The 27,946-nt window shown below is 40.4% G+C and overlaps 1 protein-coding gene across 1 annotated transcript in view; it reads right to left on the bottom strand.

Annotated features, from left to right (window-relative positions):
* The window catches only part of LOC124770365 (transmembrane protein 234 homolog), a 38,261-nt gene that overhangs the window by 5,575 nt on the left and 4,740 nt on the right, over window positions 1–27,946 (bottom strand). Inside the window, exons 2-3 of the mRNA XM_047249197.1 lie at window positions 19,618–19,769; window positions 19,384–19,450 (exon numbers count right to left, since the gene is read on the bottom strand). Of these exons, the coding sequence (XP_047105153.1) occupies window positions 19,384–19,450; window positions 19,618–19,769 (219 nt within the window). The remainder of the gene's footprint in view (window positions 1–19,383; window positions 19,451–19,617; window positions 19,770–27,946) is intronic.

Genomic DNA, 27,946 nt, shown 5'->3' with positions numbered 1-27,946 from the left:
CATCTTCTGGGGTAATTCACCACTATTGAAAGAAGTATTTATCATTCAGAGAAAAATGTTGTCAGAGTTGTATCTGGAATTCCTGCAGGAACTCATTTAATCTTTTTACCAAGTAGGGATGTTGATAACTGTATCACAATATCTCTTTTCAATCATGACATTCATGCTTCACAAACTCTCAAAATGAATAACATCACCATCACAACACAAGAAGGAAATGTGCCATATAATGTGATCCAAAGAATCTGTCTAGTGCAAAAAGCAGTAAAACACGCTAGCACAAAAATCTTCAACTCTGTTCGAAGTTTATTTTGAAAAATGAAGAAACCACAGGACAGTTGCTTGACCCACAATCTTTTATTGTGGAAGGGTTTTGGAACACTTGCAGTTCCATCATCTGCTGTAAAAACTAAAATCACTTTATCATGTGAGGTCATCCTCACCCCAGTGTTGTCATGGAACCAAAGGTTCTGGGTCAAAAGTGTGAAAGGGACAAAAATTCCATAACCACTACTCCTCCCGTGCTGCGTGATCTGTTTGTGATCCTGGTGACACAGCATAGGGGGAATAGTTGTTATGGGATTTTTGTCACTTTTACCCTTTTGACACGGAACCTCTGGTTCCACGACAACATTGGCATGAGAATGACTTCAGATGATTAAGTTATTTTATTTTTTTACACCAGATGGAACTGTGAGTGTTCCAAAACCGGTCATGAATACAATAAAAGATTGTGGATTAATCAACGGTCCTGCAGTTTTCATTTTTCAAAATGGACTTGTACACTTGCAGCTGTCCCATAAGGAGAACACAATTCCAAGTAGTATTAAGCCCATAGGGGGTACTGACCGATTATTTAAATGGAAGTTAAAGGAATTTTTGCTTAAAAACATTTATATTCTCTATATGTATTCTGCAACAGGGACAGATGAGACTATTTCTCATATATTTAGGTGTTTTCTCATTTTAATGTCTCTTGTTGCTTTAATTACACCTTATAAAACACTTTGTGTTCTGTAAGTTATGAAAACGGTCCTTGCACTTTCTTGGATCATATCTGAAATTTATATTTCAAACCTGAGGGTGTGATTGTTAATGTTTCTTGTTAACCTCTGTATGTAATTGTTAATTATGTGAACACAATAATGAATTACAAGTCTTCACTCATTCCAGTCCAGATGCTATCATGTAATATGGAATATGCAACACAATACATAAACTGTTTTTTTTTTTTTTTTATAATTCTGTGGTATATTATGTAAGGGCATCATTCTTGTTTGGTGAACTAAATCTCTGTCAGCCATCAGCCTCTGTTGGTGAGGAGATTAGCAAGTCACTTATTTAGCTTTCCTGTTTGTTTTCATAGTTTAATTCTTAAGTTAGTAGTAGTACAATGGATAGGGTGCATGTGTGCTGTGTGCAGATGCAGGAGGAGCTGGCCACAGTTTGCAAACAGCTGAAGACACATATTGCCATGGTCAGCTGTCTGCAGGCTGTTGCGGAAGTGGAGTAACTGATGTCAGTTGTTTCACCCATGGGCTCTGCTATCGAGGCACCTTCCAAGCATACCTGATGTGGGGGATCCACACTCACTGTAGAGTGAGTGGTGGGTTTTTACGTAACTGCATCACTTGAGGCAGAGTGTCAACATGGAGGCTGGCTGTCTGGCTTTGCCCATTCACTCTGTAATTTGACAGGTAGCTGACACTTCAGCAGGGTCCGAGCAGGCACATGGGTGGGGGGTTTACTAGTTATTGGGAACTCCAATGTTAGGTGCATTATGAAGCCCCTTAGGGAAAGAGCAATGAGGGCTGGAAAGAAATCCAATGCGCACTTGGTGTGTCTGCCTTGGTGGCCTCATCCAAGACTTGGAAGAGGCCCTACCTGTGGCTACTGACAATGCAGGATGCAGTAGTCTGCAAGCTGTTACTACAATCAGCACCAATGAGACCTGTCGTTTGGGTCTGAGGTCATCCTCAGTTTTTACAGGTGGCTGGCGAAGTGATGAAGACTGCTGGTCTCACTCACAAGGTGCAATCAGAGTTCACAATTTGCATCATCATGCCCAGAGTTGATAGGGGCCCTTTGGTTTGGAGTGTAGTGCAATGTTTCAAGCAAAGGCTCTGTTGATTCCATGACATTCATGGGTGCAGATTTCTGGATCTGCATTATGGGCTGGAAAGTTGTACGACTCCCCTTGATCGGTCAGCAGTGCACCACACAAAAGAAGTAACTACTCAGATAGCAGAATACTTGTGGAGTGCACACGAGATATTTTTAGGCTAGGCAGTAGTTTGAGGTTCTCTGATGGATGCTTGCCAGTTGATAAGCAGGAAGAGAAATCAGATCGCATACAAAGTAAGGACACTTCGACTGTCAAAAGTTTAATGGAAAATTGTCGAAGTATATGTAACAAAGTTCCTGAACTTACTGCACTGCAGAGAACTTGTGGCATTCAGATTATTCTCTGAACCAAGAGCTGGACGAACTGAAATAGTAGGCTCCGAAGTATTTCGCTAGGCATGGGACACACATGAAAAAGACAGATTATACACCATATGAGGGAGAGGGTTCATGGCTGTTGACACAAATATTGTGACTATTGATTGCAAAACTAAGTCATCTGGATGCAAGTAGCAGATCTAGGTGAACTCAAGTTAATTATTGGATGTTTTTACCAGCCACCCTGTTCTATGTCAGCAGAGCACGAATACCCAGATCATGCAGTATTACTTGGAGGCAACTTTAATCTACCAAGTATAGTCTCGGACATTTATGAATTTACTGCAGGTGACATTGGCAGACAGTCTTGTGAAACACCTTTGAACACTTTTTTCGAAAACTGCCTTGAACAAGTAGTTAGACAACCCACACACACTGGAAATATTTTAGACCTTGTAGCTATGAACAGGCCTGACCTTAGTGCGTGTATAGAGACGGATGTTAGTGATGATGATGATGCCATAATAGTGATAATGGTTAGTAAAGTTGATAACTCCATCATGAAGGCAAAGAGAGTATTTACGCTAGAAAATGATGATAAGCAGTTGATAGCATGCTACTTAGACAATGAATGGACGTAATTTTATTCCAATATGATAGACACAGAGGAATTACAGGCAAAGGTGAAACTGACTTAAATTGCTCTCTGGAGACATGTGGATGAAGGATGGAAAAGACCCTCCATGATTCAATAATAAAGTTTGGAAAATGCTGAGGTAGTGGAGATTGTTGCATTATCGGTTAAAAGAAGAACACACAAATATCAAAAAGCAGAAGTTCATGGCAATCCGTGTGTTTGTAAGAAGATCAATGCATGAAGCAAACAGAAACTTACACCGTCATACCTTAGCAAAAGCTCTTGCCAAGAACCTGAGAAAATTTTGGTCACACATAAAATCATTTCTACTGCTGGCAACATATATTTTGCATAAGGACCATGAGTATCAGATGGGAGAAATTAGGGCTTGTACGGAGGCTTATAGCCAGTAGTTCTCCCTTGCTCTATTTGTGATTGGAACAGGAAAGGAAATGACTAGTAGTGACACAAGGTACCCTCTGCCGTGCACTGTACAGTAGGCTTCCAGGGTGACACAGAAAAACAGGAATATTTCCACAATCCAATAAAACTGGAAGCGATGAAGGAGAGAAAATGCTCTCTAATAATTGAAACTTTACAACTTTAACATTTATGAAACATTGATGGCATTTGTCATTTTTTTTAAAACTATGTCCTTTAGATGGCATCTTCCTGTACGAATACATTCGTGAAATCGGCTGTTGAGAGTCCTCACCGACTGCCCCTAAATCTCTGTTTTAACTCATCCAGGGTTCTTGGTTGAGTCATGTAGACTTTGCTCTTGAGGTAGCCCCACAAGAAAAAATCACAAACAGATAAATCTGGCAATCTAGGGGGCCCCATGGAATGTTACTGAATCGTGAGATCACATGGTTACCAAACAATTCTCGCCCATATGCCACTGATTGCCGTGCAGTGTGTGATGTTGCTTCGTCCTGCTGAAACCAGGCTTCTTGAATGCTTGGAAAGTTGTTCAATGCAGGTGTAACAAAAGGTCATAACATCTCCACGTAACGATTGGCATTGACAGTTATTGTGTTTCCCTGTTCATTTGTAAAAAAATATGGTCCGATAATTCCATGTGATGAAACATGACACCATACTGTCACTTTACTAGTGTGTAAAGGGCGCTCATGAATATCATTGGGATTTGTGTTTGCCCAGTAACAGTAGTTTGGTTTATCAAATAATCTGTGAGATGAAAAAGTGCCTCACCCAATATGCACTACTTGTTTAGAAATTCATTGTCATTGTTTATTTTTTTTATTACTTATTGACACAATCCTAATCATAACCAGTAATCATTGTCCTTCAATTGTTGCACCATCTGTAGTTTGCATGGATGAAATTTTAAATCAAGATGAAGAATGCTGCAAGTACTCTCCCGAGACATTCCAACCACTACTGCTTGCTTATGAATTGAATGCCATTGGCTCTGTAAGACAGACTTGCGTACAACACCAATGTTCACTGTAGAATGCACACTTATTTGTCATTGTGTTGGTTTCTTCTTGAGGGCAGATCCAGTCCCTTCAAAGTTATTAATCCAACATTTTATCATGTGTTTTGATGGAACAGCATCGTGACGTCCTAAATTATAAAAACGTCGAAACTCCCTCTGCACCGCTACCAAACTATCATTGTTTTTATAAAACATTTTTATGGCTAACACATGCTGTTGTCCATTCCACTGATCCATGATTACTGAAATGGCGGACTGTTTACTCGCTAACTATCACAATTCGCAGTGCTGCCACCTGCCCATGGCTGCCCCTACTCATTTCAAACATTACCATTATTCTGTATCACCCTGTATAACCTTCCCAGTAAAGTAATGGCTTCTACAAGTGTCATTGATCACATAAACTGTAGTTTCTGTTGTTTCCATTTATTGCTTCTAAATTTCTCTCAGCTTGTTCGTTAGTTTGGAGTTAAATTTTGTGTCTGCAAACATAGTCACATTGCTTTTCAGAATAACAAAAAAAAAAATCATGTTTAAAAGCAGCAAAGTGCCAGTCAAGTCTGAAGTCATTTTCTTCCACCACACTGTAAATATCTTAGTAGACTAATGCTACAGAAAATGTGGGTTTGTGGTCTTTATCAGTCATCACCAGCCTGTGTTGCTGCCATAGATGAATCTTTCATAGAACTTGCTATCAGTTGCTTTTACACCACTGTCTTTCAAAAACTGCTGTGCAAAGCATTTATTTTAATGATCAAGTACTCCATGTTATCTTCATAAAGTGTCATCTCTTTCAGCAACAAATTCAAACTATTCTTGATGAACAACTTTAACAGACACTTTCACAGTCTAATACAAGAGCGATTGCAGTTTTATTATTGATTAATACCCATGATATACCACAATTTGCAACTGTTTGGTCAATTTCCTCTAGTCTAGCCTTCTTGACAGAAAGAGAGTTGCAAAACCAAATACCTACAGATACCTTAATTTTATATATTCTTGATAAGTGATCTATCTTGGCACAAGAAGAAGGCAATCCTCATCTACACAGAAGAGCCAAAGAAACTGGTACCTGTCAAATACCATGTAGGGCCCCCACAAGCTCACAGAAGTGCTGCAACACGATGAAGCATGGACTCGAGTAATGTCTGAAGCAGTGCTGGACGGAACTGACGCCATGAATCCTTCAGGGCTGTCCATCAAACCGTAAGAATATGGGGGGGGGGGGGGGTGGAGATCTCTTCTGGACAGCACATTGCAAGACATCCCATATGTGCCTATAATGTTCATGTCTGGGAAGTTTGGGGCCAGCAGAAGTGTTTAAACTCAGAAGAGTGTTCCTGGAGCCACTCTGTAGCAATTCAGGATGTGTGGGGTGTCACATTGTCCTGCTGGAATTGCCCAACTCCGTTGGAATGCACAGGTGATCAGACAGGATGCTTACCTACATGTCACATATCAGAGTTGTATTTAGATGAATCAGGTGTCCCATATTCCTCCAACTGCACACGCCCCACACTATTACAGAGCCTCCACCAGCTTGAACAGTCTCCTGCTGACATGCAGGGTCCATGGATTCATGAGGTTGTCTCCATACCCTTACACGTCCATCCGCTTGATGCAATTTGAAATGAGACTCGTTTGACCGTCAACATGTTTCCAGTCATCAACAGTCCAATGCTGGTGTTGACGGGCCCAGGTGAGGCATAAAGCTTTGTGTTGTGCAGGGTACATGAGTGGGCCTTCGGCTCAAAAGCTCATATCAATGACATTTTGTCGAATGGTTCACACAATGACACTTGCTGATAGCCCAGCATTCAAATCTGCAGTAATTTGCGGAAGGGTTGCACTTCTGTCACATTGAATGATTCTCTTCAATTGTTGTTGGTCCCATTCTTGCAGGATCTTTTTCTGTCTGCAGCGATGTTGGAGATTTGATGTTTTACCATATTCCTGATATTCACGGGACACTCATGAAATGGTCGTATAGGAAAATACCCTCTTCATCACTACCTCGGAGATACTCTGTCCCATCTTGGCTCGTGCGCCGACTATAATGCCACATTCAACCTTACTTAAATCTTGATAACCTACCATTGTAGCAGCAGTAACTGATCTAACAAACTGCACCAGACACTTGTTGTCTTACACAGGCGTTGCCAACCACGGCGCCGTATTCCGACTGTTTACATAGCTGTGTATTTGAATACGCATGGCTATACCAGTTTCTTTGGTGCTTCAGTGTATAAGCAGACTGGTGTGTAGCACATAGACACACATAACAGAGGGAGCAGTTGCCTGGGCTGAGGGTCTAGGTAAGGATGCACAAGTCAGAGCAAGAGGGGGAAGGTTAGCAGGATGGTGCAAGGCAGGTCTTTGAACATATGTCTCAGCAACTGCACAAGAAGAAGAAAGGAGTTCAGAGGGTAGAGTAGGTATGAGGGGGGTCCCCATAAAAATCCAAAATAACATTGCCATGGGTGGAGCTCGTGTAGTATGCATTTCTGCCTGTAGACGAGTATAGCACAACTCATTGCCACTTCAGTGCTGCCTATTGTTGACCTGGCTTGTTCTGTTCATCTGCAGTGATTGTTTTTGCTAGTGCTGTTTTGTTGGTGTTTTGTTTTTTATGATGGCAAATTTAAGTCAACAATGTGCAGATGTGAAATTTTGTTTTCTACTGCATAAAAATCCTGCTGAAACTGTTTTAATGTTGAAACAGCGTACCAAGACGACACTATGGGAAAAACTCAAGTGTACGAGTGGTTTGCTCAATTTAAAAATGGGAACATCTCAATTAATGATTAACCTTGTTCTGGATGTAAGTCCATCATCTGCCCGAATCAACAAAAATATTGGAAAAAATCGAGAGCTCGTGCTTACAGACTGTCAACAGACAGCTGATCAATTGTCAGAGATTAGTGGTTTGTCTTGGAGCTTGGTTCAGTAAAAAATAAAAAAGACTTGATTTATGGCAGATAGGAGACTGATTCTTTCACCACGACAATGCACCTGCATCAGAAGTCATTTCTGTTAGACAGTTTTTGGCTAAAAATGGCATGGTTCCACTGCCCCTCACACTTTACTCATCTGACCTGGCACCGTGTGACTCTTTTTTTTATTTCTACACGTGAAAAGAGGCATGAAAGGACACAGTTTGTGGAAGCAGTCAAGTAAAAAGCAAGGAAGGAGCTGTCAGCTAAGATGACTATAAAAAATGTTTTGAACAGTGGAAGCACATTGGGACAAATGTATTAGTTGTAGTAGAGAGTATTTTGAAGGGGATAAGGTTGCTTAGTAAACAATTTGAAAATATATAGCTTTTAAAAATTAATTCCATTTTTTTGGGGTACCTCCTCATAAAATACATACATAGAGAGGCAGTACACAATTTGGACAGGGAAGGGTTGGTGTGAACAGAAGAGATAAGGGAAAAGCTAAGGAAAGGCAGTGGGAAATAGGTTAGGAGAGGTTCAGGTCAGGGGAATTGTGAGAGGGCAGCATATGCTGGAGAGACAATTCCCACGTGTGTAGTCCACAGAAACTTGTGCTGGAAGCAAATATCCAATGGCCCCCATAGTGCTGAAATCAATTGTGTTGTGGTGTGCAGCATGTTCAACAACTGGATGGTCAAGCTGAAAGTTTGTCAAAGTTTGGCAGTGGTCATTCATGTAAGTAAACAGATATCTAGGCCTACCTGTCATGCCCACATAGAATTCTGTACAGTAACTGCAGCAAAACTGACACAGAACATGGCTATTTCCACATGTGACTCTGCCTTTTGTGGGTAGGAAATGCCTGTGGCAGGACTATAGTAGGAGATGGTGTGTGGGTTATGGGGCAGGTCTTCCATCTGGGCGAACAACAAGGGAATGACCCACAGGGTGCAGTACTGGGAGTGAGATTGGAATTGGGATGAACACAGATATTCTGTAGGTTGGCTAGGCTGTGGAACACTAGTTGGGGTGATGTGGGTAGGATATCTCATCTCCCACAAGAACCTTCAACTTTTCCAATTCCACCTGTCCTTCACCATCATCAATCTGGTCCATCATAAACATACAATCCAAGCTCAAAGCATACTTGACAGCCTCTACTCCGTTCACAAAATCCTTTTACTGTTTGACCGCAACTTCTGGAGTGCCATCGCTGCAATAGAAACGTCTGCCCTTCAACAGTTGGAACAGCATGCTACTCCTCTCCTATACCTGTATGGTATTACCTGCAACCAAGAAAGATCCTACCAATCTGATCTAGCCCCCACTCATAGCTCCCTTGCTGTGGCTTGCTGACTTACTTCCACATTCCCAAAAACTTCCTTACGCCTTCCATGAAACACAAAGCTCCCTTAACACTATTATCAACTTTTCTGCCAAAATTCTGATCCCTGCATAAGTTTGAGTACTTTCTATATACCACATTTTTAGCCCAAACCCTAAGTTCAACCATACTGGACTCGTAAAGGATCTTCTTTCCTTTATCATTCTCTGCAGTGGATACATTTCTTCGCCATGCACCCCACTAATAACAGTCAACCAAATCTCCATACAAAACATTGTTCAATCCCTTGCTGTACTTTGATGAGTCTGACTCATGAAAACAAATGCAGGCCAAACATAAACATAACAAGTTACAAATGTGAAAACAGAAGTTGGGCCAAATGTAAACATCTAGCCACACACGCAGGAAAAAATGTTCTGAACAAGCGTAAACATCATGATTGCATCCCATTAGACAAAACCTTGTTAGTTATAATTGTGGTTTGGTTCTTACCATTATGAGAATTGGTCACAATTTATTAAATCTACATTACGCGTGCTAGTGGTTTTGTACCCTCATTTTTGAAGAAAAATTTAATAGACCTTTACATAATGTCAAGAGTGGGGTGTTTACGCGGAAATAGTGACGAAAAATCCAGAGATAGAGACATCTTTGTACAAAAGGGAAAGTGTGCAAAGCTTTCAATTGCAGATAATGATAGTAAGAGAAAATGCAATGCCTCAATCATGTGTATGATGGATCTGGCAGGAAGTGAAAAACACACCAATCATTTGGAAATATTGTGAAAATTATGGCATAAAAGCCTCTATTTCAAATCATTTAACTGAACACCCAGGATTATTAGAATTATTTTTTTATTATGCTTGATAACGAATTGTGGGAAATACTTTCCACAGAAACAAATCTCTTCACATGTCAGATAACAGACCATGAAGGGCATGAAGCAGAAAGAGGACACTTGATACCCTGTTGTTTTTGACAAAATGAAGGCCAACTATGCACTGTGCATCTTGATGGCTCAAGTCAGAAAACTAAACATCCAAACATATTAAGACCAGTAGCACAAATGTGAATATTTTTTTAAAAAACTAATGTCTCTTAAAATATTTAAACAAATTTGGAGTTTCTTATATTTTTGCAAAAATGAAACTACTGACAGTACCAACCAGTTTTGAAACATAGGATCTATTATTTGGCCTGAAAAATTTAAAGAAAGTCACATACCAGATGAAAATGTCAGATAGACAGGTTTTAATGAAAGATTAAGTACATTTAGCATACAAACAATCTACTCTTTCAAAAAGAGTGAGATTTGCATTAGAAATTCACAAACTACCAGAGGCAAGTACTGGTTATTGTTATGGTTTCAAAATATTTCCTGGCCAGGCCAAAACTGATAGCAACAGCAGTATATCAGAGAATGCTTTCATTAACTTGTCAATTTTCATAGTGAATAAGGAATATACTATGTTTCTTGACAACTGGGACTTTTCTCCCAACCTGTTTTTAAAATTACACCACGAAAACATAAATGTTATCAGGACGGTATGCAAAATATGCCAAAGAATATTCAAAAACTAAGAAAGGAGAATGTTTATGAGAAAATTGTAAAAATTTGTTGGCTCTGAGATCAGAATACAAGCTTGATGTGTAAATGATATTAATGAAATAAGACACTGTAGAGAGGGTTGAACACACAGACAAACAGTTTAGAAAAAAAATGAAGCACCAATGCATCCTCGAATACAATAAGGGAATGGGCATAATAAATCATCAAGCTCAAATGTTGGCCTGTCTCCCAATCATAAGAAAATTCCTCAAAGGATACAGGAAACATTTTTGTATATATAAAAGACATGGCTCTGTCCAATACGTACATTATCCATAAAACAATACACAGTCAAAGAATGGAAAAATATTTTGATTGTCAAATAAATCCAGCAGAGGCAATTTTTAAAAATGTCCAATTACTGGACTTTGTAAAATGAGGAAAACATCCACTAGGTGAAACACCTCTTCAATTCAAAGTACAATATTGTGCCCATTTCCCAAGGGGAACATATCAACCTGAAAACTAAAAAAAAACACCCAATAAGGAGGTGCAAAGTTTGCGTAAAACACAAAGCATGAAGTGAAATGACTTGGGAATGATGGAGTGTAAAGCACCTTTACATCTACCATGATGTTTACAAAACTACCATACCATGCAAGACTACGGTACTAATTTTTGGAGTTGTAGGTATTTTCCTATTGGAAATTCATTAAAGGGGAGCATTTTTTCTTGCAGTTACATTTTTTGTTGACAATATCTGTTTTTCGGAATTGTGTTATAACACACCTTCTTCAGAAGTAACACATGAAGATGCCATAGAGGATTATAATTTCTATTAAATTATTGTTTATGTATAACAATATACATTCATATTTATATTTTGAAGTAATGTTTGAAAGATTTTATTAATAATATACATATTAAAAAAGGTACATTAACTGAATTAGTTCTGATGTCCACAAGAACAGTATTGCATGAAAAAAAAATCTGCATTTATCTACATACCAGGTATCCAGAAGTCAGCTTGTATTGCAACTGTCTAGCACAGCATGTTGGCCTGTTTAGCACTTGTCATCTCCAACAGTTTGGGCATGGATTTCTTTGAACTAAATGGCACAAGGGGATGAAACAGTTCCGACTTCCCTCCAACCATGATCTTCCTTTTCTTTCATCCCTTCCTTGCAGTCATCCCTTTCTGACCTGACTTCACCTTCCTATCCTACATCTCTTCCCAGTGCGTTCAACACCACTCAAATAGAACATACAGCTATCTGTTATCTGGAAACCAATCAAGATCTTATCATCCTTCCCCACAGGCCAAGACATTACCACAATGGTCATGAATCACAGTGACTATGTGACTGAGGGCCTCCATCAACTTTCCAACACCTCTGCATACAAACCTTACAGACATTATGCCATTCCAGAAGTCCAACATGATCTCCAGCAGTTCCTCAAACCCTTAGGTCTCTATCCCAAAACTTGACACCTGAATGCATTTCCTTCCTCACACCAGCAATCCCCCCCCCCCCCCCCTTTTTACTCTCAGCACCCCTGCCTTTTACATACTCCCCAAACCCAAATCCTCAGTTCTCCCTACTGGTCATCCCATTGTGGCTGGGTACAATCTGCCCACAGCAAACCTCTACCTTTGTTGGCCAATACCTCCAAACTATTGTCTGTAACCTCACACCCTACATTCAAGAAACTGCTCGCTTCCTTCATGCCTTTTCACAGTTTCTGTCCCGTTACTCCTAACTCCTTGTAGGTTACTGTGGATGCAACATCCTAATACACCAACAACCCTCATGCCCATGGCTTTGCAGCCATGGAACACTACATTTTCCAGTGACAGCCTGCCTGAGACGAAACCCGTTCCTTTTTTCCTAATCCTCATAGCCAACCACATCCTGACCCACAATTATTTCACTTTTGAATTCCAAACCTATAACCAAATCAGTGATACTGTCATGGGTACTCACATGGCACCATCCTGTGTCAACTTATTTATAGACCATCTGGAGAAATCCTTCCTATCAAGTCAACACCTAAAACCCTTGACGGGTTCAGATGCATTGATGACATTTTCATGATTTGGACTCATGATGAGGACAACATTTATCCATATCCTCAGCACCAACTCCAAAACCTGCTCCACCTGATCCTTCTCAGCTGCATAAGCCATCTTTCTAAATGCCAATCTGCACTCTTAGACAACAGCTCCATGAGTACATCCTTTTACATCAAGTGCACCAACCACATACAGTACCTCCACTTTGACTGCTATCACCCACTCCATGTTGAAAAGCCTCTTCTTTACAGCTTTGACAGCCATCTGCCTTGGAAAGCCTGATTTGACAAAATATACTGACAACCTTACCAGAACCTTTATTGACAGACAATATCCTACCAGCTCAGCTATATACAGATCTCCCTGCCATATCATCCTCTGAGACCAGTAAATCTATTAACCACCCATCGATGAACACTCCTACAATCACCCAATATCAACTTGACCTTGAAAAGCTTAACAACCTCCTCACAAGTGCTTTGATTATGATACTTACCCAGAAATCTACTCATATCAACCAAAGCAGTGTCCCTTCACCGATCCACCTATAGACTATCCTTGTCCATCCATATTCCAACCCAGCACTCCTTGTTGTCAACCCAGATGCAAGGCCTATCCCCTGCAGCCCAGCCACAAGCATTTCCTACCCAGTAAAAGACAGGGCCACATGTGAAAACAGCCGTTATATGTCAGCTATGTCACAATTACTGCAAAGGATTTTCTGTAGATATGATAGGTAACCAACAGTCTACTCATATGAATGGCCACCGCCAATCTGTGGTGAGCCGCAAACTTGACCATCCAGTTGCCCAACATACTGCACACCCCTATATGAGTGACTTTCAAGATCGGCTTCATTACACAGGCTGTTGCATTCTTCCTTCTAGCACACATTTCTCTGAACTACACACTTGGGAATTATCTCTCCAGAATACCCTATGGTCTCACAGTCCTCCTGGATGACACCTCTGTTAACCTGTTTCCAACTACCTCTCTCTTTTGTCCACATCACTTCTTCTTTGTAAGATTGTGTACTTCTTCCAACATTCATCCCCCCCCCCCCTTTCCATGAGGGCAGCACTATCATCATCTTCCTATCTTATTCTCAATTCATGATTTAAACCGTTTTTGTAATCATCTTGTGGTTGAACCTCTTTTCTTGTCTGCATTTGCTTCCTAATACAATATAAGGAATTGTGGTCCTGCCTTGAGCAAACACAATTTTTCTTGTTTTGGTACCCAAACATGTTTAGGAGACGTTTCTCCACTCAGTGGGATCATTTACTCTCTTAAATAACACATAAAGAATTTATGCATTATAAAACAAAACAGCTTATGGGAACACAAGGAAAAAATTAGGAAAAAATGTTTTATATTAATGCTTGGTGTCTGTTCTTTTGGACGTGTCTGAAACCACAGACGTAACATCTGGAATGTGCAGGTGTGATACATTATATATAAACTGAAACTGGAGGGGGGAGAAAGGAATGAAAAGAAAAGGGAAGGGATTATTGATGTCAGCTGCATTGGGGCTTAATGTAAAATCAGCAGTGACAAGCGAAAATGTCTGCCGGATTGGCAGTTGTGTTAACCACTGTAACACCCAGACACAGTGTTTATAGCAATTGTGTGGACCAGCTTGGTATGCCTCTCGGCCGACATAAACTCCCACCAAGAGCCACCTATCCACAGTTCCTGCCGATGCCATGTCCTCCATGCTCACTAGTTTGAGATTCCTGCAGGAGGTCAGACATAATCATGCATCCACACTGAAGAAGGTGGATTCATTGCCCATCAAGGCATATCAATTATATGAATGCTTGATGTCTCTTCTTTCGGACATGGTTAATGCAACTGCCTAATTATCAGGAGATCATGGGTTCAAATCCTGGTCTGGCACACACTTATATTCATTGCTGCTGAGTCTACGTAAAGTCCCAATGCAGCTGATATCAATAATCCCTTCAATTTCCTTTCCTTTCTCCCCCCCCCCCCCCCCCTCCAATTAAGTTGTGGATTCTGCACTGTGTCTGTTTTTTCAAACAAGTCTTCAGGACATGGACAGGGACTGTGGGTAGGTGATGCTAGGTGCAAGTGTGGGTCGGACAAGAAGCGTGCAAAGATAGTCCACAAAGTTGTGATAAACACTGTGTCTGGGTGGTGCAGTGCTTAATGCAATTGCCTAGTATATGGGAGATCCCGGGTTCGAATCCCAGTTTAACACATTTTCCTAGGTACTCATTTAAAGGTGCCGCCAATAAGGCATAGTTACAAATGAAATGCCTATATAAGTTTGTGACACCTAGAAACTGACGAACTCATGTATTGTTATTGGTTGTGGATGATTCAATATCGCCTTGACTCTCTCTTGTGGGGGCTGTGTTTCATGGGTGTTGATGGTGTGCACCACTGGTGCTCCGAAAACACACTTCACTGGATTTATAAGCAAACTGTGTGCACAAAGACGGTTGAAAAGCGTGCATAAATGCTCTAAATACACTGCCCCTGATCTGGACATCACTAAAACATTATCAATATAGATAAAACAGAAATTAAGATCATGTATCACTTTGTCCATAAACCCTTGAAAAGTTTGGGCACTGTTGCATAGACCAAATGGCGTCCTAGTAAATTCAAAAAGTCTGAATGGGGTACACTCAGCTGCTTTGGGGATGTCCTCTGGCATGATTGGTTTTTGATAGTAAGCTCGCAATACATCCATAGCAGAGAAGATGCATTTACCATGTATGTTGTGTGTGAAGTCCTCAATGTGGGGCATGCAGTATCAATCAGGAATAGTCTGTTTGTTGAGCTGATGATAATTGCAACAGGGGCACCATCCATTAGTTTTCTGTGGCAGGTTGTGGAGAGGCAGATACCAGTTGCTACTAGATGGTTGACAGATTCCCTGCGCCAGCAAGAAGGCAAAGTCCTCATTTGCTGGTTTAAACTTATACAGTTTCAAGCACAGTGGTCATGCATGGATGGTGTTGTGTAGGAGTTGTTAACATGTAGTGCATCATACTGTGTTGACTGGTGCAAGTGTGGGTGACTACTGCGTAATCTCCAGATACTGCTGAAGGAGTGCAACATATGGTGAATCACCCGTTACTGTTTATATTCCGGCACTGTTCATATTCTGGCTCCTTAAGTTGGTTGTCGTGCCCAGAAGACTGTTGTGTTTGAGGTCTGAAGAAGTCCAAAGTATGAAAAAAGTCTGCTCCTAATATCCGATATTCTATGTCAGCGACTATGAATTGCCATTTGAATCAACATTGGAGACCAAGATTGAGACCTAATGTTCATATGTCTGACTGGTGGAGCCAATGGCGGTAAACAGGTGACAATCGTCACGACTACCATGAGGTAGGCATTTGGTCGGGTTAACTGACACATCTGCTCCAGCATCTGTCAAGAACCGCTATTTTGTGTATCGCTCAGTGATCTGTTGAGTCAATTGCCATCAGCAATGAGCCCTTGTCATTAAATGGCAGGTCACATTTCGTGGTCTCTGTACCAAATCATCTGTAGTACCAACATATCCTCAAGGTTGATGGCGAGCAGCTACGACTCCAAGTTGAGCTATGGTGCCGACATTAGTTGGTACTAGAATGCACATTCACAACCAGTGCTGTGAGCTCTGCCAGATGTGCCTGTAGCGATGTAAATGTTGCTGTGGCGGGACTCTCTGGTTGTGGTGTAGCAGTGCCTCTCTTGCACACAGATACCTTTCGACTATACGGTTGGCTGTCAGCGTGAGTGGGTCTAAAGCTCTGGCACACACTGTAAGTATCTTTTGTGGACCCTTGGGCAGGCGTGACATCCAGATACATCTCAGTATGTTACCACTGACTGCCTTATTTGCCAAAGTGCACAGACGACATAATAACTGCAATGGTGTTGGATCACCAAGCTCTTCTGTGTGCAGCAATTTCTCCAGTCTCTTGGTCTCTGACTGTTACAGTCACTGATTAGTGTGATTTTAATCGCTGAGTACCATTCCACGGCAGGGGAATCACCTGTTCATATTCCGGCACTATTCATATTCTGGCTGCTTAGGACATCCTTTGCTTTGCTGGCCATCTTTTCATTTAGTGCCGCAATGACGTAGTTGTACTTCTTCTCATCAGCAGTGACATGTGCCAACACAAACTGGCTCTCCAATTGAGCAAGCCAAAGTATTGGGCTTTGTTGCCAAAAGGGAGACGGTTTCATGCATACATGGCTGACTGCTGAGATCAATGGTATCTCACTTGTGGCTGCTAGTTCTGACACAAGTATAGTCTAGGCTCCTCTGTACGTTGCATGAGAACTTCACAGCATGGCTGACACGGTTGTCTCATGTGTACATTGTGGTACAAAAGGTTTACATGTATGCTGTTGCCGACGCAGTCATTTAACTCACTAAGCAGCGTGATAATGTGGTTGTCACCATTAAATGTTTGGTATTTGACAAGGTTTGTGTCAACATTTACAAAGCACAACTACAGAGACAATGCATAAAATACATCTCTGGTTACACATGATGACCAAAAGTAAATAAAAAGAGTAAACAACACTATGACTACATAACATCTCATAAACTTCTTTGACAAGCAGCACTTTGCAGCGAGATAATTTGCCACTACCGCTACAGATAGACTGCTACTCCTCATATAGAGGAGAAGTTAAGTAGCAGAAAGGCACAACCAAAAGACTGCTGTATGTTTAAGCTTTTGGCCAAAAGGCCTTCTCCTAATGTAGAAAACACTCATGACTGCTGTTTGTGTGTGTGTGTGTGTGTGTGTGTGTGTGAGGGAGAGGGGGTGGGTTGGGGAGGGAGAGGGGGGGGGGGAGAGAGAGAGAGAGAGAGAGAGAGAGAGAGAGAGAGAGAGAGAGTTGTGCTTGCGTCAATGGTTTTTTTTTTTTTTTTTTTTTTATTTAATTATTTATTTTAGAAGAATGCCTTTTGGCAGCTCAACTGTATGCTTTCTGTTGTGGCTGTCTGCGGCTCAACATCTCCATATGGTGAGTAGCAACCAACCCTTTTCATAATATTAATGTTTACTCTCTCCTACTTTTTGGTAGCTTGTTGGGTCACTCCATTTAATATGTACAAATGTTCCAAAACTATACATAATATTTTTTAAGTGCTCTGAAGTAATATGGTATAAAAAAAACTGCATGATTCCTAATGACATCTCCTTCATGCAATGTGCTTAATGTCTCAGAGTTTTGAGGCAGCTGAGAAAGATAAGTTGCACCATTCAATTTTCATTCTTATTGACTCAATACATGGTTTCCATTTCCAAAAACTTATATTAAAAAGTGACCAGCTGAAAACGTTTCATCTTATATTGGCAGTAGTACAGAATAAGCATGTCGCACATGTACTTATCAACTTTTCCCATACAATTTTTTACCGAGCGAGGTGGCGCAGTGGTTAGACACTGGACTCGCATTCGGGAGGACGACGGTTCAATCCCGCGTCCGGCCATCCTGGTTTAGGTTTTCCGTGATTTCCCTAAATCACTCCACGCAAATGCCGGGATGGTTCCTCTGAAAGGGCACGGCCGACTTCCTTCCCCATCCTTCCCTAATCCGATGAGACCGATGTCCACACTGTCTGGTCTCCTTCCACAAAACAACCAACCAACCATACAATTTTTTTACTGTGATAATTCTATAAAGCATACTTCTCTGAACGTTGACCAGTGTATCTTTTTGGGCATATATTTTAAAATCCTGTACTTGCAGTTACAATGTACACTGCCCATCAGTTGTTGAAGGCAGATGAAATACACACGATTTGACCTCACTGGTTTTCTGGCAGTGACTGATTAATAAGGTACTTTAGAATATTCAGCCAAGTTGTTGATTCCATTTTTCTGCAAGACATTCAACAGCTGAACAAGTTGTCTTCTTCAGGTGCTGCAAGCTGTGTTATAGAGGTTACTAACTGCCTGGACTTAAGTCAGACTTTTTAAATCTTTCTTCACCCACTCATAAGAGCTGTTATCCCAGTAAGCTGGGAGTGGGGTAGATGGGTTCCCAGTCGAGAATATCTGGGAGGGGATTTCCAGTTGATGTATTTGCCTCATAACCAAGGGAAACCTCCCAAAAACCTGTGTGTGCATGTGCGTGTGCATATCAAAGCTGCTATTTATAGTCCATTTTGACTCTTAGTGTTCACTTCCCCCCTTGATGCTCATGTTTTTTAAGAGCTTACAGTGACATTCAGTGAAGCACACATTCTCTTAGTATTTTCTAGGTCTGGTGGATGAGACACAGAGCGAGATTTTGATAAACTAAATGCAGGATCCAGAGTCCTGGTTGAATTTAAAATTCCATCCTGGTTTATTATGTTTTTCATTTTTTTTTCAAGAGAATCTTTAGTTACAATGTCTCAGAAGCTTGGAATTTGCACCCCGACTCTACTCTCATTACATTTCATTTCACGATTATTGTTCACATAAAATATGATGCAACCAGTAACAAGATGCAAACACCAAGTTTCTCAGACAGCCTAGTTAATGCGTCTACCAAAATAAAGATGTTCAAAAACCTAATAAACCAAGGTGGAGATTTCAGTTTAAGCAAGACCTTAGATCCAGCACTGAAGATATTGAGAATTCAGCAGTCATCTCAGCCATCAAAGCAATAGAGGACATACCAGGGGCTGGGAGTTGAACTCATCTACAAACACCATTGCAACACCGACTATACTTCATGGATGGCTGGAGTTCAGGCATGAGTACACATGGCAAAACAGCATCAGTGATCAATATATCATGCTGGAAAATTAATGCAATCAATGCCTTGGCTGAACAATGAAAAGCACGCCATCAGAATGTTATTTTCTTTACAAAAATCATGGATTATAATACGCGTTTTAAGTCATATGAAGTTCACAGATTATTCACAGAATATGGTAAATAAGGTAAAAATATAGTCACCTGTATTTTGAAGAGCCAAAAAGTAAAACAGTGAACCACTCTGGTTTAAAAGGAAAGGTGTCATGTACTGTAAAAGATGTAAATTGAATTTACAGACAGCTATACATGATGATTACAGTTTATAAATCAGAAGCAAGAATAACATGAATTGCTTGTATTAAAAGAAATAGTAGTTGCTGAATATGTAGAAGACTATGAATGTCAAAGAAAAACAATCCATAGTAGTATACAAACCTTCCAATTACTCAATAGGAATTTAACTTCTTTAAAAAACTTTTTGGTAGAAGATTTTTCACTAATGTCCTCTACCCCTGAACTTCCTTTTTTGATGAATGGATTAGTGCAGCCCCATAGAACAGCCGCAACCACAAGGCTCATTACAGATGCTGCAAACAGAAATAGTAATTTGATACAATGTGAACGCTTTTTATTCCATAAGCGGTCATATCGTAACAAGTCTGTTTGATGTACAGCATAATATTGTGTGCTATTACAATCATTTGTTTATATCCAATGGTTCTGCAGTGAGCAATTGACTAAGGAAATAAATCAATGAATCAAAGTAGCATTGATACAGTGACTGTACACATCATGTTAGTTATTAGTCATTAAGATTGGATTTTGTCACACATTTAACACAATGCCACTCTTCTATCACAGTGTTTCTTAATGATTAGGGACAAAAGTCTTATGCTACACATAAGAAAGCTAGATTATAGACAATGTCCAAAATCAGCAAAGAGATTCTGGAAACATAGTGGCACTGATAGCTTCAGTGTTGACAACTCCAATAGTTTCAACACTTATACAGACCATGGGAAAAATCATACAATTTCAGACTGACAAAGGACATAATTTGCAAGCTATGGCTAGGGAGGGAAAGCCTGGAGAATGGACAAAAAGTTTTACATGCTAAAAAGTAGTTATGGAAGGGGAATACAAAGCCTGGTGCAGTTACTAAGTAGCTTGTGTTTCTAAGCCAAGTGAAGAGATCAGCTATGCTACCTATGAGGTAGGGGAATATTTTGGAGATGAAAATTATTTTCAACTCTTGGGGTGCAGGAAGCAGCTTGCATTGCAACTTCTATTAGGCTGTAGAGTTGGTTACCAGGCAGACTCCTTGCACTGATGTGCAGATTATTATTCAAGTAGTACAGTAAATTGTACATGAACCTTTAAAGGGCAAATGTTTAAGCAGAGCTGCGACAATCACTAAGGAGAGGGAGACATTCACACATGGGCATGATTCATGGATCATCTCTCCCTCAGTATTATCATATTTAGTGTGGTCATTTAGAAAATGCTCCTGGTATGCACAACTTATTGACTGAAGCAGTTGTCTCACTAAATCAACATTCATAGAATCCCAATGATTTCCAGTGTTTTTGGTAGGAATCTTTCATGTAAATTACTTCAAAAGAGGGAGCTGTTGTTATTATAGGGTCCAGTCACATTAATGTGACCACTGTCTGCATCTGACATCAACATGCAGTAACCACTCACTGCGGGCAGGTCGTAGCACTAGCAGTGGAGGATGTATAAAGTGTGAGTGTGTGTGTGTGTGGGTGGGGGGGGGGGGGGGGGGGGCGGCATGAAAAACAGTGCAGTTGCTTTTGTAATGTGGAAACAGAGTGATTTATTTGATGTTTAAAAGGTTAAAATCTTTGGCTTTCACAACAAGGGTGGAAGCATTTCTGACATGGCTACATTTGTAGCCTTTCACATCCCACTGTAGTTGATGTATACTGTGCATGGAAAACTAGCACTATCCAAAACACTTGCCAAGACAACTGTGGTGCGCCATGGGCCATAGATGACAGGGATGAACTACGGCTATGGAGATGTGTACGGGTGAATAGACATGCAAATGTTGAGCAACTGACTGGTCAGATGAGCCAAGGGGCCACCAACAGTGTCTCCTCAACATATGTTCAGTGAATGTTGCTGTGATTGGGCCTCCACAGCAGGCACCTGGTTCATGCACCCATGCTGACTCCTGTTCATCAGCAATGAAGGATGGAATTTTCACACCAATACTGCAGCACTGAGTGGTGTCAAGTGGCTTTCTCACATGAATCAAATTTTATGCTCCATTGGACAAATGGCTGTTTGCCTGTACGGCCCTGCAACAGTAATCAGAAGGGTCCAGGCCAGAGGAGGGAACATTATGGACTGGGGTAAGTTTGCGTGGCATTCTCAGGGTGAGCTCATCATTCTGAAAAGGACAGTGGATGAGCACAAGGACTCGTCTATCCTTAGGGATCATGTCCTAACCTAAATCAGATTTTTTTTTTTTTTTTCGGCATGATGGTATGTACCAGCAGGCAACATGTCATACAGCTTGAAGTGTACATGCATGATCTGAAGAGAACTAGGACGAGTTTACTGTACTCGCCTGGACACCAAACGCCCATGTCATGTATAATCATCAGAGAAACCTAGCACAGCTGGCCATAGCACTGGGGTTGGCACAGCTCAACATCGTTTTCAGTACCTTCCAGAATGTCACTGACTCTCTTCCTGCATGTCTGTGCTGCAAAAGTTGGTTATTCAGACTTCTGACAGGTGGTTACATTAATGTGACTGAACCATGTATAACCTGAATGTGTAAACAGCAGTACACTTGTTTCCTGAAGTTTGTGGTCTTGGGTTTTGCTGCTTGGGCCGTATTGGATTAGGGCATGAATGTTTTTGTATAACAGAAGACGCTCAATTTTTTTGGCATGTGTGTAGGCTCAAAATGTTTCACTTGAAAACTGGGTTTCCAATGTCTATGAAAAGGAAAGTTTACAATAATTCTTTATTAGATGTTTTAACTTTTGATAGTAAAACATGGACTTTTAATGTGAAAATCATTGAAAATGTGAGAACTGTTCAGAGAGGAATGGGAAGATTCCTGTTGGGAATAATTAGTACAGACAAAAGAAAAAAATGTATTATGGAATAGGCTGGGTTGGAAAATGTACTTACACTGCCATGACAGTAAATGTAGCCACAGGAATGGCTGGTGGACAGATGAAAGAAATGCTTTGCTTAATTTTAAGTGATGGTTTATGGTGAAAATATTGCCCTACAAAAAGTTTTATATTACTGTGAACCCTTTCCAAGAAAAGATAACAAATGGAGCAATGTAAAATTTTATGAACTTCATAATATAAGCATGAATGATGAGGACAAAGAGGCTGGTGACGTAACAGAGTAACATGATTCAAAAGATGTAGATGTGCAAACAAATGTATGTTCAACACGCCAAAAGTCAATCAATCATGTACTCAGGGAATGTAATACCATAGGATATCATGCTCATTGTTGCTGTTGAGTTACATAATATTTACACAAAAAATATGTTTGAAGTTATAATTATTTCATTATTTTTGTGGACAGTGGGATGATATGACACATCACTTGGTGTCAAACATTTAATAACATTTCTCAGTCCTTTATTATGAAATATAAGCTTGTTATGTGTCATAACTAAAATCCTTTGCATGTGTGAAGAGTGTTGAATGAGCATATTTAATATGGCATTTTATCACCTACAACTCATCATACAGCTGCAATTTTTTATTGAACTTATGTGTACAACTCTTGAGTTGATTGTACCATTTTTCATGAAGTGCAACACTTATGAAGCAAAACATTATGACTGCATGCTTAATGGCATGTTGGTCCATCTATGGAATGCAGTATAGCATCAATTTTGTATGGCACTGATTCAATAAGTCCTCCATAGATTTCCAGTAGTATGTCACACCAGATTAGGTTGCACACTTCCTGTAAATTATGAGCCAGTGTTTTGTGGGCACCGAACTGGCATCCAGTAGCACCCCCGATGTATTCTATCATTTCAGATCTGGCAAATATGGTGTATACGGCATCAATGTCAGTTCACTATCGTGCTCCTCAAGCCACTGTAGCACAATTCTAGCCTTGTGATGTGGACAGTTATGCCAGGAAATGCCATCACCATCACAAAAAACATCAAGCATGAAGGGGAGCAGGTGGTCTACAATAACATTCACATAATCCACAGTTGTCATTGGCATTCACTTACTACGACGGGTCCTATGGCCCATTGCATTGTAATTGACAATGTCACAGCATTAGCATAGACACATTTAGGGGTCATCTACTGCAGAGCCCCATGTTCAACAATGTGTGCTGCATGATGTGCTCTGAAACACTAGTGCCTGCACCAGCACTGTACGCTTGGCATCAGATCTGCCACAGATCACCACATCTCTTGCTTTGCGGAGTGGGCGAGCTTCTGACTGCCACATTCTCTGACGAAGTAAGGACATCTGAGTCCTTGTTCTTTGCTTGTGGATTCAGTGCCTTTCAACCACTTGCTACAAATGCTCAGGATAGTAGCATGCAAACAACTTCACCATTTCTGACAAGCTCGTTCCCAGGCGCTGGGCTATAATAATCTGCTTTTGTTAAAATCACTAATGTCAGTGTGTTTCCCGTTTGAAGCCCTTATCATCAATATAATTATTCCCTGTTTGTCTCTGGTCCATTTATATACTTCCCTTACAGTGTCGAATGCCGATGACAACACCAGGTGGCATTCAATTTTGTGCTAGTCAGTGGTTATAATGATTTAACTAGTCACTGTAAGTCAATAATGATGGTGAAGAGCAACTGCACCGGATTATTTGCTCTAATAATAAGCAGGGACTTTCATAATTGCTAAAATTAGTTTTTGTAGTTTTCTGTATTTTTTTCTCCTTCGAAGGAGGGGGCACATCAGTGGTTCTGAAGTGCCCTTAATGCCTAAACATAATACTTGTGTGAACTGGGTTGGTGTCATCTATGAACGTGGATTCCTGGTTAGTGAACAGCATCTCTGCAATAGAAGGAACTTATTCACCTAGAATATCCAGAAAATCCTTGACTATTGTTGGTCCTTAAAGAGTATTTGGACAGTTATTACAGTTATTAAGACACATGAACAGCAGGATTCAAGTCTTCATCCAGCAATAAAGATTTTTTATCTGCTATCTCTAAAACATTTCTAATGCAAGCCTGGATATTTCCCTCACTAAGATTGTGACAAATATTCTCATAAATTCTTTTCCAACCTGAACATATATTCTGCTTCTAATAACTGTGGACTCAACAAAATGTTAATCCCTCTAGTTCCCCCTCCTTCATTACATTAAGTAGCTACAGGACCACGATAATACTATGAAACTGCAATCTGTACCATAACAGAGCAATATCCACAATGAATAGTGAAAATGAAATTTCATGTGGCTAGGGCCTCCTATTGGGCAGACTGGTCATCTGGTGCAAGTCTTTTGGACTGACGCCACTTCAGCGAGTTGCGTGTCGATGGGGATGATATGATGAGTAAGACAACACAACACTCAGTCCATGAGTGGACAAAATCTCCGAGCCAGCCAGGAATCGAACCTTGGCCTCTTCGCGTAGCATTCGGCCATGCTGACCACTCAGCTATCAAGGCGGACACAATGAATAGTGCAAAGTACCATAGACGGAAGTGTTTGGGTGTCCACTGATCATACATCCAACTTCTTGCTGAAAACAATGCAAAGGATGAGGCATTGGACCATATTACTCTTTTCCAACCAGAAGAGTTCCATGTTGCAACTTCTTTCTGGCATCTGAGTTTTTACAGAATGGCCTTTATTGTGATCTTAGCCTTGGAGTCCGTACCCAGCAGCAGTAATCCACTCTGTGTACTTCTCATTTACTATAATAAAAAAATACATGTTTTGAGATGCTGACTCAGTTCAAACACCATTATCTTAAAGTTCATTAGTATAAGTACTTTCGATTTTGGTGTTCTCGTTATACACATCCTGTGTTAAAATTACCTCAGATCTCATTGCTCTTGATACAAGTAAAATACTGGTAATCATAGATACAACTGCAGCAACTTAATGCACTCGAACAAAACATCTTAATGAAAATTCATGTGCCTTTGCCAGTTTACCTCATCTACACCTCACCAACTGCACAAAGAAATAGAACTACTATATCATCATATGGCATGAAGGCACTGCACTCTAGAACATAGGAAATTGTCCTTTCCCATAACCATATGTTTAAATGTCCTTGTTTTGTTTGTTGTTGTCTTCAGTCCTGAGACTGGTTTGATGCAGCTCTCCATGCTACTCTATCCTGTGCAAGCTTCTCCATCTCCCAGTACTTACTGCAACCTACATCCTTCTGAATCTGCTTAGTGTATTCATCTCCTGGTCTCCCTCTACGATTTTTACCCTCCACGCTGCCCTCCAATGCTAAATTTGTGATCCCTTGATGCCTCAGAACATGTCCTACCAACCGATCCCTTCTTCTAGTCAAGATTTGCCACAAATTATTCTCCTCCCCAATTCTATTCAGTACCTCCTCATTAGTTACCTGAACTACCCAACTAATCTTCAGCATTCTTCTGTAGCACCACATTTCGAAAGCTTCTATTCTAAACTATTTATTGTCCACGTTTCACATCCATACGTGCCTACACTCCATACAAATACTTTAAGAAAAGGCTTCCTGACACTTAAATCTATACTCGATGTTAACAAATTTCTCTTAGTCAGAAACACTTTTCTTGTCATTGCCACTCTACATTTTGTATCCTTCCTACTTTGACAATCCTCAGTTACTTTTCTCTCTAAATAGAAAAACATCTTCTACTACTTTAAGTGTCTTATTTACGAATCTATAATCTATTTCCCCTCTGCATCACCAGATTTAATTAGACTACATTCCATTCTCCTCGTTTTGCTTTCGTTGATGTTCATCTTATATCCTCCTCTCAAGACACTGTCCATTCCGTTTAGCTGCTCTTCCAGGTCCTTTGCTGTCTCTGGAAGAATTACAATGTCATCAGCAAACCTCAAAGTTTTTATTTCTTATCCATGGATTTTAATTCCTACTCCAAATTTTTCTTTTTTTTCCTTTACTACTTGCTCAAAGTACAGATTGAATAACATCAAGGATAGTCTACAACCTTGTCTCACTCCCTTCCCAACCACTGCTTCCCTTCGGTGCCCCACGACGTGTATAACTGCCATCTGGTTTCTATACAAAATGTAAATAGCCTTTTGCTCCCTGTGTTTTACCCCTGCCACCTTCAGAATTTGAAAGAGAGTATTCCAGTCAACATTGTCAAAAGCTTTGTCTAAGTCAACAAATGCTAGAAATGTAGGTTTGCCTTTCCTTAATCTATTTTCTAAGATAAGTCGTAGGGTCAGTATTGCCTCACGTGTTCCAACATTTCTGCAGAATCCGAACTGATCTCCGCCAAGGTCGGCTTCTACCAGTTTTTCCATTCGTCTGTAAAGAATATGCATTAGTATTTTGCAGCTGTGACTTATTAAACTGATAGTTCGGTAATTTTCACATCTGTCAACACCTGCTTTCTTTGGGATTGGAATTATTATATTCTTCTTGAAGTCTGAGGGTGTTTCGCCTGTCTCATACATCCTGCTCACCAGATGGTAGAGTTTCGTCAGGACTGGCTCTCCCAAGGCTGTGACTAGCTCCAATGGAATGTTGTCTAATCCCGGGGCCTTGTTTCGACTCGGGTCTTTCAGTGCTCTGTCAAACTCTTCACGCAGTATTGTATCTCCCATTTCATCTTCTTCTACATCCTCTTCCATTTCCATAATATTGTCCTCGAGCACATCACCTTTGTGTAGACCTTCTATATACTCCTTCCACCTTTCTGCTTTCCCTTCTTTGCTTAGAACTGGGTTTCCATCTGAGCTCTTGATATTCATACAGGTGGCTCTCTTTTCTCCAAAGGTCTCTTTAATTTTCCTGTAGGCAGTATCTATCTTACCCCTAGTGAGATAAGCCTCTACATCCTTACATTTGTCCTCTAGCCATCCCTGCTTAGCCATTTTGCACTTCCTGTCGATCTCATTTTTGAGACGTTTGTATTCCCTTTTGCCTGCTTCATTTACTGCGTTTTTATATTTTCTCCTTTCATCAATTAAATTCAATATTTCTTCTGTTACCCAAGGATTTCTACTAGCCCTCGTCTTTTTACCTACTTGATCCTCTGCTGCCTTCACTACTTCATCCCTCAGAGCTACCCATTCTTCTTCTACTGTATTTCTTTCCCGCATTCCTGTCAATTGTTCCCTTATGCTCTCCCTGAAACTCTGTACAACCTCTGGTTTAGTCAGTTTATCCAGGTCTCATCTCCTTAAATTCCCACCTTTTTGCAGTTTCTTCAGTTTTAATCTACAGTTCATAACCAATAGATTCCTTACGTCTCACATATTGTATGCTGATAATTGCAGGTCTATGGGTGTCACAAAATTAAAATTTAATTACCTATAATTCTGAAACTGTTAAATTCATTATCTGATAACTACAAGTACATATAAAGAATGTTGTCATTGTTTGTCTTTTACAGATTACTTACTGGAAGGTATTGATAAATTTTAACAGTTAATATTTTGATAACCACATTGGAAAACAAACTTACTGCTGAAAACATGAGCTCTTTACATGCATACGGTATTCATTCTTTTTTGTGTGTGTATCGAATATTTTATGATGAGAGTAATCTTCTGAC

This window comes from Schistocerca piceifrons, unplaced genomic scaffold (genome assembly GCF_021461385.2).
Source record: "Schistocerca piceifrons isolate TAMUIC-IGC-003096 unplaced genomic scaffold, iqSchPice1.1 HiC_scaffold_798, whole genome shotgun sequence".
Lineage (NCBI taxonomy): Eukaryota > Metazoa > Arthropoda > Insecta > Orthoptera > Acrididae > Schistocerca > Schistocerca piceifrons.
Note: the sequence above shows the minus strand (reverse complement) of the source record. Positions and strands in the feature narration are given on the sequence as shown.